Raw genomic sequence first — 18,025 nt, forward strand, 5'->3', positions numbered from 1 at the left:
TTTTTACCGAATCTTATTGGCTATCCAAAACTCGTGACAGCTGATACCCAATAAGATTCGGTAAAAAAACCCAAACGGAACCGAGTAGAACCGAACCTGCACATCCCTAATTACGACCCATACGCATGTGCAGATGTGCGAACATCGCTCAGAGCGAACAAGCGGCCGCTTATGAGTGGCTCTGAATCAGGCCCTTAGTGTGGTATATAGGTAAGTGTGTGTCTTTTGTCTGTTTGTGTATTGTATTCCTGACAACGGGGCCAGGAGGCCTTGAAACGTTGAATCCACATTAAATCTGCTTTTGATAAATCCTGGAGTGGCGCTGGGTGTTTTGTCACGTTCAGTGACTCTACACTCTGTACTTATATATATATATATATACACACACACACATAGCGGTTAAAATGAGTATTGAACACATCAACATTTTTCTTAGTAAATATATGTGGAATAGGGCTATTGTAATGAAATTTTCACCAAATATTAGCAACAACCCATGCAATCCACACATGCAAAGAACTCAAACCATAGATGTCCATAAATTAAGTGTAATAATGTAAAATTACACAGGGAAAAAGTATTGAACACATGAAGAAAGTGAGGTGCAAAAAGGCATAGAAAGCCAAGACACCAGCTGAAATAATTATTTTGATGCGATGGTTAGTTACCATTGCATTGAAGGCTTTGACGGCGGAAGCCCTTGCCATCATTTGATGGTGGGCTTCTGATGCCCATCTCTACTCTCTGCACTGAAGTGTTTCGGCTGGTAAGTTGGAGAGATCTAATGAGCGGGTTGGACAGTGAGCAGGATGGAGTGAGAACTGGTGCCTGATGCCATGTCTCCCCGACTGTCAATAACGGACATTGAAATGGAGTGACAGCTAGCCAGTTTAGGAACAATCCTGGGAACCTGGAGGTGTGTCTGTGAAAATAGGCCTTAAAGAACACTGGTGACGGCTGTTTTTTCAAGAGCGGTGGGTGGTAGTGGTGTAACTAGGGTATTTGGAGCCCAGGGCAAATTTGAAAATGGAGCCCCCCCCAACATACCGCTATGTGCGCGCACCTGTGGCGCGCGCGGGGAAAAATGGGCGTGGTCACTTAAAAATTGGGCGTGTCAACATGACACACCCCTTTATTTTCACGCTGAACATTCCTATCCATATGCACCTTAACCCCTGTAGTACCCCTTATACAGTACCCCCAGTATGCAGTTGTGGTCCCTCTTATGCAGGCCCATAGTAGTGCCCCTTATACAGTATCCCCAGTAGTGGTCCCCCTTATACAGCCCCCAATTAGTTCCCCTTACTCAGTACCCCCAGTAGTGGCCCCCCAAATGCAGTGCCCCACGTAGTGTTCCCCCTTATGCAGTGCCCCCAGTAGCAGTCCCCACAATGCAGTGCGCCAAGTAGCAGTATCCCCTTATGCAGTGCCCTTTATATGGTGCCCCCAGTAGTAGTCCCCCCCCCTATGCAGTGCCCTTTATATAGTGCCCCCAGCAGTAGTCCCCCCCATGCAGTTTTCCCAGTAGTGGTCCCCTTATGCAGGCACCCTGTAGTGATCCCCCCTATCCAGTGCCCCCTGTAGTGGCCCTTCCTATTATTGCCCCCAGTAGTGGTCCCCCGAGTGCAGTGCCTCTAGTAGGCCCCTTTTATAATGCCCCCAGTGGTAGTTCCCCCCCAAGTAGTAGTCCCCAGTAGAGTAGGTCCTCCCAAAGGTGCCCCCAGTAGTAGCCACCCCTCCCCCAGTAGAGGTCCCAGTAGTAGCCACCCCTCCCCCAGTAGAGGTCCCCCCAGTAGTAGCCACCCCTCCCCCAGTAGAGGTCCCCCCAGTAGTAGCCAGCCCTCCCCCAGTAGAGGTCCCCCCAGTAGTAGCCACCCCCCTCCCCCGTTGTGCAGATAGGTTAAAAAAAAAAAAAATATATATATATCTATAAAAATATACCTGAATCTCTGGTCCTGCTCGCGACGCCGCTCCCGCCCGGGCGCGCTCAGCATTATGGGACAGACGTCATGACGTCAGTCCCATTACCCACTGCAGGAGCCGGACGGAAGTCCGGCTCTTGCAGTGGGTGCTGCAGCAGTCAATGAGAGTCTATCTGACTCTCATTGGCTGCTGTTTAACACACATCGCCGCCAGCGCTGGCTGCGATGCGTGTGTTATGCACAGCCTGAGCCTGCCTCCTGGCGCTATTGGGCAAGCGCTCAGGGGGAGGGAACGGGCTCAGGCGTGCTGCACAGGACCGGCGCTGGAAGCCTAGCGCCGGTCCTGTGTAAATGTGTAGCGCTGACCGCACTCATTGCGGTCGGCGCTACACTGGCTAACTAGGGCGGGAGGGCCGGTGCCGTGGCCGGCGGCGCCCCCCCGCACCGCCGGTCCAACGGCTCCCAGGGCACGAACCCCGCCCTAGTTACGCCACTGGTGGGCGGGATAGGCTTCTACATGCAGCTGCACAGATTTTACTATACAAATCTGTATTCTCTCATTACCATTATGTTAGTAAGCAGACTTCTGCGGCCAGATGTTAAAGGGGCCAAACTCAGAATCAGCGTCATGACATCAAAGCACAGGTTGTTATGCTGCCTGTTTATAAAGAGTTAAGATGGTCATACACCAACCCAAATTTCGTCCCAACGCGGATTGATACAATGTATCATACACATCGTAGTGTGTATGCTTAATCCGTCGTTCATTGAATCATCCCATCTGCTGTGGTGCAGATAGAATGGGACGATTAAATGAACGACACGGTGCAATTACATGCAGCATGTAACGCTTCACAGTTGTACGGTGGTTTGTGCAGTATGTATGGCACGCTTGATTTATCGTTACATTGCATCCCTGTGTCTCACCGTCATAAGGTGTGTACCCATCTTAAGAGACAGAGAAATGTTTATAATCAGTTAATAAATTAATAAATAAAAGGTGTGTTTTGTAGTATGTAATACTACATTGTTGTACAGTATAACAGTGGGCACACATACAGTTACTTTTTACAAAACATTTTATTGTTAAAAAAAAAATATTTAGTAATGTTTTTTAAGCAACCAACCAACTGAAAAACAAGATCATTTGTGATAGTAACTGGTTTATAATATGTATTTGTTGTTATAAGGTATGAATTTTCAGGAATGGGTATGAAATACCGTCGGGGTTGCATTCCCGTCAGCGGCAGCCCGACATCAGCAGAGTTCCGAGCAGCGGAAGCCCGACAGCGCTGGAAATCCTGATCGTGGATAGGTGAGTATCTACTAACTTAACCCCACTAACCCTCCTTAGGGGAGCCTAACCCTAACTTCCCCCCCAAATGCCTAACACTAATCCCCCCTCTAAGTGCCTAACCCTTACCTCCCCTTCCCCGCTGCCTAAACCTAAATCCCCCGGGGGGGGGTGTCTAACCCTCCCTCCCCCTAGCCTAACCCTCCCGAGGGGGTGCCTAACCCTAAGTCCCCCCCGGAGCTCTAAACCTAACCCCCCCCGCGGCTGTCCGCTCGCGGCGTTCGGCATCACTACGATCGGGATGCCGGGCGCCGGTCTCCCGGCATCGGGGAAATGCGGGTGTCTACATCTAGACGCCCGGCATTTCACCCTTGCCGGGATATGACAGTCGGGAAGCCGGCTGCCGGTATTTATGCAGTCGGCTTCCCGATTGCTTCCCGAATTTTCATTACTTTTATTTTAGCAGCGACATGGGGGATGCAACCTCGAACCTGATCCCATTTGACAGAAACCAATATGGCGCACATACATTCAAATTACGATTTGCCACTTTCCAATATGGCCACATGTCCGTTGCCCTTTCCTTCCCCAATCTTCCGGCTCGGAACTCTTTGGTTCCTCCAGTCACTCTCTATCCCCTGAGCCCCGAACGATGTAACCCGGCCCGGGCCGGGATGCTGCTACTGGGTTACGAGCTCCCTCAGGACATGGATAGCCAGGCCCTGGTCATCCGAATACGCATTCCCGATGGTGGCGCCGTGGATTGGACCGTGCAGCCGGCGACGCAGTTGTTGTTTCGTGACATCCTGGTAAGAAAGGCACAGAGGACACACACAGTATCCCTCTTACGTAACAGTGACGTCATGCGCATCTGTGTGCTGCCTCACTCTGCAGACGTCATGTTGCAAGACATAGAGATTCATGTTGTTTAAGTTATTTTAGCATCACCCTGGTTTTATAATTGATGATCACCGTCTATTATAGTGTTAGCCAGAACAGCCCTGTGTGCTGTGGTGAGGAGGTTGTGTCAGGTGTACGCTAAATAGCAATGACAAGACTGACTCCCCACCAATCACTTTTCCACACCTTGGTTGGGCAAAGCACCCATTGCCAATATGAGCTGCACTCCACCCTGTGTTGGTTTGCCAATTTATGACCTGTAACACCAAAAGAAATAAAAGTATATTGTTTGGGGCACTGACTAAGGTAAAAAACAAAAATGGAATGGGTATGTAATGTCGGGATGCCTCCTGTCACAATATCGACAGCAGCATTCCGATGATTGGTATCCCGACGGGTCGGGTAAGTATACTTACCCTCCCCCCAACCCTACCTTCTTGTAGCCTAACACTCCCCGTTAGTGCCTAAACCTAAGTTTCCCCCCTTCGTGCCTAAACCTAACCCCGTGCGGTATCCATTCCTCTTCTCCGTAGGGGTGCCTAACCATTACCCCCAAAAAACTTACCTAAGCCGCCCCGCCCCCCACACGTCTATCACTAGGGGCGTCCTTCATTCGGGCACACATCCTCCTCGGCTCTGGCGTCGGGATTAAGATAGGCGTCGGTATTTTGATGCCTATTTTAAGTCCCTTGATTCCAGTGTCTGAATTGAGACCTGCTGCCGCAACATAACTACATCCCCATAAAATGACTAAATCAGTGATGGGCAACAGGCGACCCCCCCAAGCCTTCATTTCATTTGCAGCCCCCAGCTTCTTCTTGCTTTGTTGTCATATTTGTTTGTTAAAACTTGTAAAGCCTGTATAAAAGGCCTGCTGATATCTTAATACTGATAAATGTCTCTTTCATTGATTGCATGTATTGATTTAACTTTCTATTTAGATTAGGACTAATGTGCAGCCCTCTTGAAAGATAGAAGGCCTAATACAGCCCCTAAAGTGTATTAGGTTGCCTATCATTAGACTAAACACTGCAATGTCTGTCATCGCTGCCAAACACTACAAGTGTGGTTCTGTTGTCCCCCTTTAAGAATTGAGGATCTCTTGGCTGTATAAAAGTTTTGGCAGCATTTGTCTAACAAGACTTCACCAACTCCCTGCCTGAATACAGGGCCGGATTAACGATGGGGCGGGTGGAGCTACAGCTCCAGGCCCCCTATTCAAAATAGGCCCACGACAATTGTTTAAACAGGATTTTTTCTCCTTGCCACCCCACTGACAGCGGGCGCCGTCTGAAGCCCCGCCTATTGAAACCCTGGCGGGCCGCTCTCATCCCCTCTCCGGCCACCCGCAGCCAGTTCAGAAAACACCAGACAAATGGCAGCTTGCGCAACTTCCGGCTTTTACTTTTCCTCCCTGCCTGCACTGAATAGTGGTGCTTCGGCGCATCCTACGCGCCGCGTAATGATGATGTCACATATGTCCTACCCCACAAGCTGCTGCAGGAGATCGGCTCCGTGAAGGCTGGTTAGCTCGCCTGGTGAGTTGTGACTCTATCAGTGCTGCTGATGTTGTGCTGGCTGCTGCTCATGATCACTGAGACTAAGGTAGCCCTCCTGTAAAGCACCGTCAGAACTGATTTTTTTTTTAGTTATATTTGACAATATTGTGGTTTGCAAAAGCAGTGTTTAGATAGAGAGACAGACACATTTATGTATGTGTGTGTATATATATATATATATATATATATATATCTAGCTTAACAGACGAGCTAGCTCAGTTTCCACCTGGATCTGCCCCTTCTCTGGCTGCCCCCATTCTTTCGGCTGTCCTCCTACCCGCATCACGGCTCTGCCCTGCCCCCCTCCCCATCCCATCACAGCTCTGCTCCTATACTTACCCTGGCGGCCGGTCCTCTCCTCCGAAAGCTATCCTGTCTCCCTTGCCTTGGGACCCGTCTGGACCTATGCATTGAGGAGACGTGACAGCATTACACAAAATTTTATTTGTGAGTAATATATGTGTATATGTGTGTGTATGTATGTATGTATATATATATATATATATATATATATATATATATATTGTACACATCAGTCCAGATGTGCAGCTCTCCCTTTGAAAGGAACTGTATAATAAAGTCCTGGTGCCCTCCTGGATATCCTGAAACTCAGGATCCAAAATACACCAAACAGATAGGCAGTACTCGTAAATAAAGTTCCACCATAGCATGTATTATATGCTATATATGCAGGTACGGACTTTTTTTTTCTAAATGAGCAGGTCCTATAGGAAGCGCTGCAGCCAATAAGATCTGGCTGTGTCAGTCACCCCAAACCTTGGCTGTCTCCTCCCAGCTTCAGCATCCCCCAGCTTCCTCCGCCCCCAACAGTAATCGCACTGTAAGCACTCCCAGAAATGATGGTGCTCTGCTAGCAGTGTGACTCCCAATAAGCCCCACTGACACAGAGCAGGAGTAAGCCTGTTGGACGAATAGTTGCCTATCCCTGCCATATTCAGTAGGGGTGGAAGACTCTCAAATCCCCGCCGCTTGCTTTGTCCCCCTTTTTTGCTCCTCACTTGCTCCCCAGTGGTAAACGTTCTTGGGCACTCAAAGTAAGTACAAGGAGTGTAGTACCCTCAGGGGCACATATTTGTATCCTCCATAACCCCCCCTGCCTCCCCACACAAATACACACAGCTGTCAGTGACTGAGATGTGTTCCACATGCTAGAGGTTCTAACTTGGACTGAAAAAGCAAATACCCTGATAAAGTTGCAATGCGTATCACAGGCACTACAAAGTGGCATAATGTGTATTGGGGGTACTATAATGTGACATAATGTGTATTGGGGCACTATAATGGGGCATAAAGTGTATTGGCGTCACTACAATGTGGCATAATGTGTATCGGGACTATAATGTGGCATAATGTGTCAGGGAGCACTACGATGTGGTATAGTGTGTTCCATGGGCTCTACAATATGGCAAACTGTTCAGGGGCACTACAAAGTGGCATAATGTGATTGGGGGAACTACAAAGTGGCATAATGTGCGTCTATTAACAGTTGCCCATCTGGGACTTTATGCAAATGCAGCTACAAACATCTTCCCATGTGTACATCAGTGCGGCCAAAAGTGCAAGGACTGAGACGTCCACTTTCAGTGTCCGTACACACTGTTATACCGATTTATTGCATTTTTATACGCCACTATCGGTTGCACCATCGAAACTTGCCAGCTCTATGGCAGGTACAGTGTCTCCTGCTGGCTATGGCCTCCCTATGTCTGCACCTGTGCGTCTCTGTATGTACTGGCTTTCATTGACAGGCCCCCGGCACTCCTGCTTAACAGACCATGGTCCTCATTCATACCCGGTCACAAGCGCTGAGCGCTCGCAACCGGGTCGATGTTTAGGCTGCACTGCGCGTGCGCAAGCCCCGGAGCGAGAGCGAAACTCTCTCGCTCCGGAGCTCACTACAAAAGGGCCGGCTGTCGATGTTGATCGACAGCTCGGCCCGTTTTGTAGGCGGGGCGGGGGGGTTGTTCCACAAACGGAGGCGTTCCTTAAGGAACGCATGCCGTTTTGTGAGCGGCCGCACTGACATCAGCAGTGATGTCAGTGGGGAGCTTCCTGCTCGATCAGAGCAGGAAGCTCCCTGGGGCTTGCGGCTGCTGAGACCCAACCATAGGGTCTTGTCGCAAGCTCCGATGGTCGCGATGGTCTTGACCATCGCGACCATCAACCTGGTCGGCCGCTAAAGCTGTGGGTGGTAGCCCAGAGTTTAGCTAGCGACAAGGACGCCGCACTTAAAAATAGAAGTGGCCGCCCTCATTCAGAACGAGCGCTCGCTTCTTGCGAGTGCCTCTGAATGAGGTCCCATGTCTGCACCTGGCCTCCCTATGTCTACACCTGTGCGTCTCTGTATGTACTGGCTTTCATTGACAGGCCTCCCATAACATGCCTGCTTAACAGACCATTTTTGCATGCCTTATAGCCACCTCCCAATCATCACCCAGGAACGCCCATCACTACGTGAACATTGGCATTGCCTGTGGCTCTAATTCAGGTCCATGATGTGTACTGGGGGCTCTATGATGTGGCACAGTGTGTATTGGGGGCACTACTATGTGGCATAATATGCATCAGCACTATTATTAAAAAAACTGATGGTGATTATTTTAGCATCTTCACTCTGTTGCGAGTTGAATGGGGAAAAGTGAGTTTTGGTGGCCGGACCGTTGTATGTATATAGATTTGGAGCTTCTGTTTTGCCTTTAGAAGGTTATATAGACAGAAATTTAAGCTCGTATGTCTTAACTCCCAGTCAGGGCCATTTAATCTCCCCCTAACTGTCCTATGCCCTCCAACTATGATGCAGGCAGTCTGTGTATATAATATTCTACTCCCCTTGTGTCCTAAGATACAGTACACTGCAAATATTTAGGGTTATAGCTCCAGAATGTTTGTATAAAGTTTGTGTACTAATTAAATAAAGCTTAAGCTTTGTGCCCTACAGAAATGTTGGTTACACTGTTTCGTTATTTCTCTCAAACTGTTTTTAATTATAATGGGACCGTGAGGTATGGCCTCAAATTGTATACATTATGGGTCCCTGGGACTCACATACTGTCATTTTTGTGGAGGATCGATCACTGTATAGATAGAATGAATGAATGTGTTAGTATTGTGACTAACCATTAATGTTAATAATATATCTTTTATATAAAATTATGTAAATTACTTTATTTAAAAATGAGATTGAGGTGGTAGATGGTAGGCATAGCTATGGCCTCAATGGTGCTAGCCACACCTCACTGCACAGACCACACCCTCTGTGTAGACCAAACCCCCAACAACAGTAGCCAGATCCCTGCCGTGCCGGGAACACCCCCTGCGCAGGCCCACAATAGGCCCTTCATAAATGTCAGCTCCAGGCCCTTGTAGAGCTTAATCTGGCACTGCCTGAATATAACCGTAAGGTTTTTCGTCCAAAGACTTGTAATGTAAACTGTTTTGAACCAGTAATTTGAGTGATATTAACCTGTTATTATTCTTGTACTTTACTTCTAGGATGTGATTGGCCAGGTGCTCCCAGACGCAACAACTACAGCATTTGAATGTGAGCAAAATGTACTTTTTTTTTGTAGGGGTAAATTAAGTTTTTGATCGGTGGCATCTGCTAAATTGCACCTAGGCAGACATTTGTAACCTAGTCTCAATGGCTGGATGCTGTGGTCCCCTATCAGCACCATTCATCAGTGATCACTCACACTAGCAGATCATAGTCATCAACCATCCAGATTTCCCAGCACTCCCGAAGCGACATCTGATGTATTTGTGATAATTGGAATTTGTGGTGATCTGGGCCTATGAACATAGTACAGGAAATGTAAAGGGCAGAAGATACCGCTGCACAGGTGGAAACACTACTTTAATCGTTAGCTTTCAGATTCTAATTCAATATCTCCACATATACCCATTTATTACTGATATATAATTCATGCAGGGATAGTGGTGGTGCTACTCAGAGTAAGCTTACAATAGCTAAGAAAAGGATGACTAACAAAGTACTCTCCCTAATAGTCTTTGTGGGTCACCCAGACCTTCTTTTCTTACCTGTTTATGAACAGTCTAACCTGCACTCTTTAAATGACCAAGTCTAGAATACATTTTGACTTAGGACATTTAACTTTATTTTTACCTTGATCCAATATTTTGTCCTATGCTCACAGCCTTCAAAGGACTTACGTAGAGGAAGTCTTTTGTCCGAAGGGGAAACACGCTGCCATGTTTAAAGCCCCATTTTTAAACTTGATTTCATTTAATTTTGATAAACTCCTAACAGTTTTACATATACTTTTCACTGGGGTTTTATTATAAGTTCAAGTTTAATATTTATTTATTTTAATGAAGTACATTTTTTAAGGAGAATAGCAATCTGACCTTTATTAGTTTGAAATATACAGTTCGGCTTTAAATTCTAGAACTCGATGAAGAAATACGGACATCAATATATCAACCAATAGAAAAAGCAAAGATCAACAAGTTAGTCCCATAGATGTTTTAGCACACATGTATATTCAGTTTTAAAAAATGTATATAAAATTTATATTATTATATAAAAAGCATATGATCAATTTCTTCTTTGTAGGGACTGAATACATTACAAATCTAATAGAGAGGTTGTTTGTATTTTCATTGGAGTTTTTATTGCATGAGTTTGTTGCACCATGCCTTGTTTTTATTGGTTGACCTCCTTGACAGCCCCTAGAAATTTGTTGATGAAGGTGAAACTATAAAGACAAACTGATTGTGAAGCTATTTGTATTGAAATGTATGAGCACAAAGTGTAACGTCAATTGCGTTTTCTCACTAAATCTGTCTGGCCATTAGGACACTGTGTTTTTCGTTGCTGATAGCTATGTCAGCGACATATTTGTATGTGTTAGACATATTTCCCTATTAAAGTGATATTGTGCCCAAATTCCATCTCTCTATATACCCTATCATACACCCCAGCGCTGCCAAGAAATCAGCAGCAGCCCCGGCTGTGTGTGTGTGAGGGAAGGGCCCCAAAACAAACTCTTTTACAGACAAGGTGGTTCTCAGAATACTATTTAAAAAAAAAAAATCCTTATATGACTGTAGTGTAGTTGGTGCTGATTGAACAAGTTTGTTCCACACAACTAGACTTTTTTGATGTTGAACAGAGTGTGAGTACACCAGGTACTGCTGTGCTCCTATGACACTTTTAGTGGGCCTGATCACACTCCAGGAACTATTTAAGCTTTCAAGACTGGTTCCTGAGTGTCTCTGAAGCTGGTGAGGTTTCGCTGAATCCCAGCTGGGTTAAACAATGATGCATGTGTGGTTGAAAACTGCGCTTGTGTATTTCACTTTAAAAATCCTCTGGCAGCATTAGGCAGCAGGTGAATGGGAAAACCTCACCACAGTGCAGGGAGGTTTTTGTCAGAGCCCCCAGAGGAGCCCCAGCATGGTAAATAGCAGCGGTAGGACATTCTATATTGCTGATACAGAATGTTGCTTATTGCACAGTTATAACCAATAGATCCAGCTGTGGAATATGGAAGTCCCATGATCTGTAGTCCACACATAGGGACTTAGGGCCTGATTCAGAGACGCTCGTAAGCGGCCTCTCGTTCGCTCCGAGCGATGTTTGCCCAACTGCGCATGCGTACGGATCGTTATACGCATGCGCGAACCAGTCAGTGCGGTCGAAATTCATGTGCTCGCAAAATAGCGAATGCCTGATAATTTGAGTGACAGAATGAGGCGTATGTGGGTGGTAACAGGGGAAGGTGCTTGAAAACGGGGAGTGGAGATCAGAACGCAGGCGTGCTTAAAGGTCAAAACGGGCGTTTTATGGGTGTGCATAATTAAAACTGCGGCGTCATTGACCACGTCACTGGGTTATTTTATAGCCAGAACTTCTCGCAAGATTGTGGCAGCAAAAACCAACCACAAGAATAGCGAGCAGTTCATACGCTGGTCGATGTACTCAATTAATCTAATAAATAGCGGACATGACGTAGGATGCGAGCGGCCAGGGGGCGTATTTTTCCAAAAAACGACCGCAAGTTTTGTTCGCTCGTTCAGACCTAGAGGCGTGAACAGACCGCAAAGAGCGAACGGTTCATTTGAATAGCCACCCCTATTTTCTGGACGAGCGAGCGCTAATTGCGTCCGGCTCTGAATCAGGCCCTTAGTTAGAGTTGTATGCTATAGCACAGCCGCTGCGCCTTTGTACTCAGTTGTGCAAAATTATTCTAAATTCACCGCAGGCGCTTTAAGTAAAACGACGCCCACTGCCGGCTTCTCTGATCCGCTGTGTCTGTAGTTGCAGCATCAGATCAACTGCGTGAACATCGGAACACTGCCTGTCGAGTTTTCAGGAACACTGCCTGTCGCTGCCCCCCAAACGCCAACAGAGTGTAAACATGCTGCGGCTTTTGGGGCACTGTGAGTGGCATTGATGCCCCATATTTGCACATACCAACCATTTCCAAATGCAAAAATAATGGAAATAGCGCCCACCTTTGAGTCATCCCTATAGTCAGTATAAACATCGGCAAATGTGTTATTGCAGGGTGTGTCTGAATAAGAGGGATAGCAGTGTTTTAGCTTATATTAGCAGGAACTGACAATTAGGCTTGTACACGGGCTGGACTGTAGATGTTAGAAACTTAAATCCAAAAATAATAAAATATATTTTTTTGGCTAATTATGTAAATCTGAATAAATGGAGGGGGGTTGTTATTGTGTTCTCTACATTAGATTCTACAAACCTACATGATAGGTCCACTTAGCATGTATTACAATAGGCGGAGTTTGCAATCCTTGTTTCTATTTATAATAAAGGGAGCGTTGTAAGTTTCCTTTATATAATCTAGAATATTCTAGTTTTCTTGAAAATATTGTCAAAGATGAATGGGCAAGTTTTATTCAAGTGTTTGGGGTTAGGACATATTATACTCTTCATTTCTATGTAGTTTGTAGAGCATTTTATCCCCATGCTTGTTCATAGTGTGACACGATGACCAGCAAACCTGTCATGTAATACAACTTTTCATGGCCATCTTGATGTAAGGAAATAGGTATACATATCTTCTAATGATGCAACTGGATATTTGAACTTACTTTTTACTTTTAAGACTTTTATCAATCATCACAAATGTGCACATTCATTCTATCACTGACTCATACATGCTTACCCGCTCACTGGTTAGAAAACACTAACCCATTAGACTAGAGCGATAATCATTAAATGATAAAAATGCAAATATGTGAATTTATTGGGCACACGTCTAACACCCGGCACTGCTGGAATATAGTGGGTCAGATGCTAAGTGCACTTTTAATGTATTTATTTTTTTAAAGATTTGCATTTGTTTTCCATCTTCTACAGCATAGAACCCATGCAGAGAACTGTAGTCAGGGCTAATCATTAGGGACTGGAACCTTCCCTAAGGAAAATATAGCTACAGTGGAACCAATCGTTTTAAAAGCACAGTGCTGTCATAATAGGTAGTCTTTTGGTGAAAGCCAGGTTACGCCATTTGTGTCCAATCAGGTTTTTACAGATGTGCCTCACAAATATATTATCCATATGGTCTGTGACAGGTCTATTTTTTCTTTGTAGATGAAGATGAGGATGGTGACCGGATCACTGTTCGGAGCGATGAGGAGATGAAGGCTATGCTGTCTTATGTAAGTATGAAAATCTGCTTTTTTCTGATAGATTACTAATAAGAATGTAAGGAATATTTATATGTAAGGAATATTTATACGTATCGGCAGGAATGGAAGTAGAAGTAAGAAGATGATGAGTCATTTTGGTCAGAAGTTGAAATATTACCTACAAAATCTTTAGACTTTCAGAGCTCATTCCCACATTGATGGCTCTGTGCGGTACCATTACTTATAACAGAATTCACACTTATAGAGGGTACACGCGGTCAGACTTGGAGACGATCATATAACAATAACGATCGTTATCTGATCGTCCTGCATGTGCTGGATGTTCGATATCGAACATCCAACACATGATTCAACCACCCATCATCTATAACGACCCGCGCTTAACGATCGCGGGTCCCTATAGTAAACAGACTGACCTGGTCGATATTATGAATACCTAATGATCTATACACCCTAAATGTCGCTATTTATCGTTATAAGTCGCACAAAAAATATTTGCTTTTTCAGACTTGGATTGTGGTTCCAAAGCACAAAAAGATATTATTCACCAAAAAGCAGACAGTTACACGCTGTGATCTAAATACAATTAGCGCAAACAAATTATACAATCACAAGGTACAGTCGAATACATACGCATGCGCTCTGAATCCAGATTCCCAGCATCAACTATGAAACCTCCGTCAACAGCAAAGAGAGATGACTAACTAACAGATCCAGAGTGCTTGCATATAAACCCTTGCAGAGATAGGCAATACAATAGAACAAGTTGGCATAATCCCATTGGTTCTTCTTCCTGGTTCTTCTGTTACGATACAGTTCATAGGTCAGTTTGTATTGTAATAGTTCAACCTCCAACAGTTCTTTGTGTCCGTTTTCCCGCCGAAGAACAAGTCTAAACTGGCTACATTACAGAGTTCATTAAAATGCCTAACTCTCTATGATCCATAATTTGCAGACGCATGTTGCGATTTCCTCGCCGATGGAACCGGAAATCTGCAAATAAACAGTGGTTCAGAATGGCACCAAACACGGTCTGCTTATCATGTACTAAACCTGGGATCTTAAATACAGTCGCTTTATTACATAATTAATAATGAATAAAACCTTGGATATTAACCTTAATACTAGGGAACCTTCCTATGTAAGTGTGCAATGTGTAAATGTAGGGATATTAAGAAAAGACGCTAGTTAGCGTTGTGCGTCTACGTGTTCGTGGAGTACTCCGTGGTACATGTTTTGCAGGATTGTTCATATTATATATTTTAGTAAATGTATATTTATATAATGAGGACTTTTAACATTGTTCTATTGTGTGGGAATCGCACAACGCTAAATAATAACATCGCAGTATGTACTGATATTGTGTGAGATTCGCTAAAATGGCGCTGGGCGGCCATTCGCAAAATGGCGTCTTTTTGCCATTCGCAAAATGGTGTTGTGCAGATTTTAATTTTAACAGATTCTGTCTCAGCCAGTTATCCGGCTTCGACAGTATCGACCAGGTTGGCCTGCATGCACGGGCGATTATCGATATTGACCGTCGTTTGAAGGGGCCAATAATTGGTCGATTTGAACGATAACGACATATCGATATTCAAATCGACCATGGAAATCTGACCGTGTGTATGCTCCATAAATCTTATGGTGAAGTCAAAGTCTTTGGGAATACTGCATACTCTTATGTGACTTTAATGTACATTACTGTGTGAATGCCCTAAAGCCTGCGGCGGTTTGTGCTGATGAGCCCTAACAGGACATGCCATATTGTCTCAGACCTTATTGGAAGTACTACAACAGCTTAGAGGACACTTCTGAAATCTGGCGCACAGGAAAACTGCACTGTTGTCCATAGCAACCAATCAGATTCTTACTATCATTTATATTGTGCAGGAATTAAAGCAGGCTTCTCACTGGTTGCCATGGGTGACACCACATATTTTCCTGTGCATCATTCTGTCACACAGTTTCAGTGAAGCAATGTGGAGCACTCTGTAGAAGGAGCTTGGTGTGTATATATATATATATATATATATATATATATATATGTATGTACAGTGCATAGAGGAAATTTCTGCCACCTCTTATTATGTTTCCTAGACATTCCTGATTCTGGTAGTTCTGCACCATTTAGTTTTCATTTATAGGTTTAGCCACATTAGTCATTATGATTGACTGTATCACTGTCATGGCCTGTGTGCTATCTGCCAAGTTCATAACTATTAAAAGCTACAGATGTATCGACATACATCTTACATTAAACAGCCCTTCTAGTCGCGCCATGCCGTGGCGTGATTTGGTTGTGCCGAGCGTCTTTTCTTGCAACTTTTTACCTTCAAATGCATCTTATTCGCAAAACGATGTGAATAAGATGCACAAGCGGCTCCTACTGATAAAGTAATATGCGGCATGTCTATATTCTGTGTGCGACTGCGGGTGTATCTGCATGCAAAATGCTACATTACAGGGTCACAGAATATAGGCATGTTGCATATCATTTTAATCAGCAGAAGCTGCCTGTGCGTCCCATTCGATTAACCATGCGAATAAGGCGCATTTCAAGGTAACAAGTTGCACGAAAAGACGTTTGGCAATTCCGAGTCGCACAGCGCTCACGCGTAATGTTTAACGTGAATTGTTGCGCACCAAGGTAAGATGTATATGGACACATCTGTATCAAAGACCCATCATATTACATATTTGTAAACACCTTTGATGCTCTGCACTGAAAGACATTATTTATGTTACTCCCAGAAAGTCTATGCGCTATATGCAGCTGACTTCATTGAATTTGCAAGAGAATGCGTCACACATTGTGCTGATGATCTGTGCACACACATGCGGAATTTGGGGAATATAAATAATACCCCCAGGAAGCATTTTGTAGTGGTTGTGCAGGAAGCATGCTGGGTGATCTGTAGGACGTTAAGTAATATAAAAGGTAGTTTGATGGTCACATATAGTTATGCATTAATTAGAAATATATTCCAACTTGGTTGCGGAGTACCGTATATGACTTAAAAAGAGTCAGTCAGTTGTGCCATGCTGTGACTGATAAGCTTTGGCTTCCCTGTCACATTCAAGTTTTATTTTTTAAAACAATTATATCTGGGATCTAAAAAGCATTAACATTGTATTGGGCAATAATGGAATTACTTGACGGTGATTGACAACCGATGTAGAAACAAGAGCTGGCCACTGCTCCTGACATAATCAGTGTCAAAAAGCATTTGACTTTGTTGACCTCTGTAAGCAGAGATGTAGGGGAGATGAGAATCAGACCATCTAAAAAGCATATCCTAATGAATATTGATTACGGTTTGGTTGGTATGAGCTTGGTGAGGGATGACTTGTCACCGTTAAACAAGCTAATATGTTACAATATGTGAAATTAACAGTCTATGCCTGGGTTCAAGTGTAAGCATCTTAAAGGAAGAATCATGATCAATGTATATATTGTATAACAGTAAGTCTGGTGATGTGCAAACTCAAAGTAGCTGGCTTTTGTAGATCTTAGTTTTAATATAAAGAGGTTCAAAATACAATTGACAACAATAGTCTTACAAATAGTTAAGACACAAGTAAGAAAAACCTCCACTTGTCCTGTTCCTCCTCTAAACCTGTGTAAGTGCTGATTGGGTGCACCTAGTCTTTGCTGGAGCGTTGCAGGACAAAGTTTTCCTTTAGCCAATGAGATGATTGGAACAAGGTAAAAGGACAAATGTAATAGGGTGAGAGTTTAGCAGTAATCTCTCACATTGGACGAGTTTTATCTTCAAAATGGAAAACATCTGGATAAATCGTGAGAGTGTTTAGAGTCTGAAAAACATGCGAGTTTGCTCTCTTGCTTTGTTCTCAGACTCTTATTAAATTGGCCGAGTTTAAAAAGTATGAGAAAACTCACAATATTCTAAACTCTCACCGTATTACATTTGGCACACAATGTTAGAGAGGGGTCAGGTTGCATTGTGTTCTTGCTGTGCTGGGGATTGCACAGTTATACCCCTTTTACACCGGAGCTAAAACCCGGGTTTTTGAAGGGTTAACCCGGGCAGCTCCCTGGTGTAAAAGGGCAGAGAGTTGGATCGCCGGGTCGAGTCACCCGGCAATCCAACCCAGGTAACTAGCAGGGTTTAACACGGGCGTAGCCCGTGAAACCCTGCTGTGAGAACAGCGCACTCCGGGTCACGATGACCTGGAGTGCGCTGCTAGCCGGCCGATTGGTCCGGCTTCAGTGGCGCTTGGAGATGACGTCATCTCCAAGCGACCACTTTCACTCCGCAAAAGCCGGGTCTATGCAGACCCGACTGCGGTGTGAGCGGCGCTGACTCGGGAATATCCCGAGTCGGCGCCGGCAAAATTCCGGGTCTGATCCGGATAGGAACTTTGTTCCAACTCCGGGTCAGACCCGGAATTTAGGTGGAAAAGGGATATTATTTACACTCTGTAATAGAACCACTTTTCTGTCTCCATGCTGCACCTTGGTGGAGAAGCCTATTTCCATGCACAGACCGGGCGCTGCTATATAAGGACTCACAACCAATGTATATATAACCTGTATGTTTAATGTATAACTTTCTCTTGCAATTACAGAACTCCAGGATTTACAAGTGTGCATTCACTGACAAAATCACATGAAAAGTAACAGAAAACGGATATAGTCACAGTTTTTGGGGAAGGCATTTACAAAT

At 44.6% G+C, this 18,025-nt stretch overlaps 1 protein-coding gene across 1 annotated transcript in view; it reads left to right on the forward strand.

Moving 5' to 3' along the window:
• Positions 1-3,665: 3,665 nt before the first annotated feature.
• MAP2K5 (mitogen-activated protein kinase kinase 5) overlaps positions 3,666-18,025 on the forward strand; it is a 105,871-nt gene continuing 91,511 nt past the window's right edge. The window contains exons 1-3 of the mRNA XM_088452775.1: positions 3,666-4,025; positions 9,189-9,237; positions 13,279-13,346. Of these exons, the coding sequence (XP_088308901.1) occupies positions 3,687-4,025; positions 9,189-9,237; positions 13,279-13,346 (456 nt within the window). The 5' untranslated portion in view covers positions 3,666-3,686. The remainder of the gene's footprint in view (positions 4,026-9,188; positions 9,238-13,278; positions 13,347-18,025) is intronic.

The sequence above is a fragment of the Taudactylus pleione genome, unplaced genomic scaffold, assembly GCF_031769625.1.
Source record: "Taudactylus pleione unplaced genomic scaffold, aTauple2 ptg000556l, whole genome shotgun sequence".
In the NCBI taxonomy this organism is placed as follows: domain Eukaryota; kingdom Metazoa; phylum Chordata; class Amphibia; order Anura; family Myobatrachidae; genus Taudactylus; species Taudactylus pleione.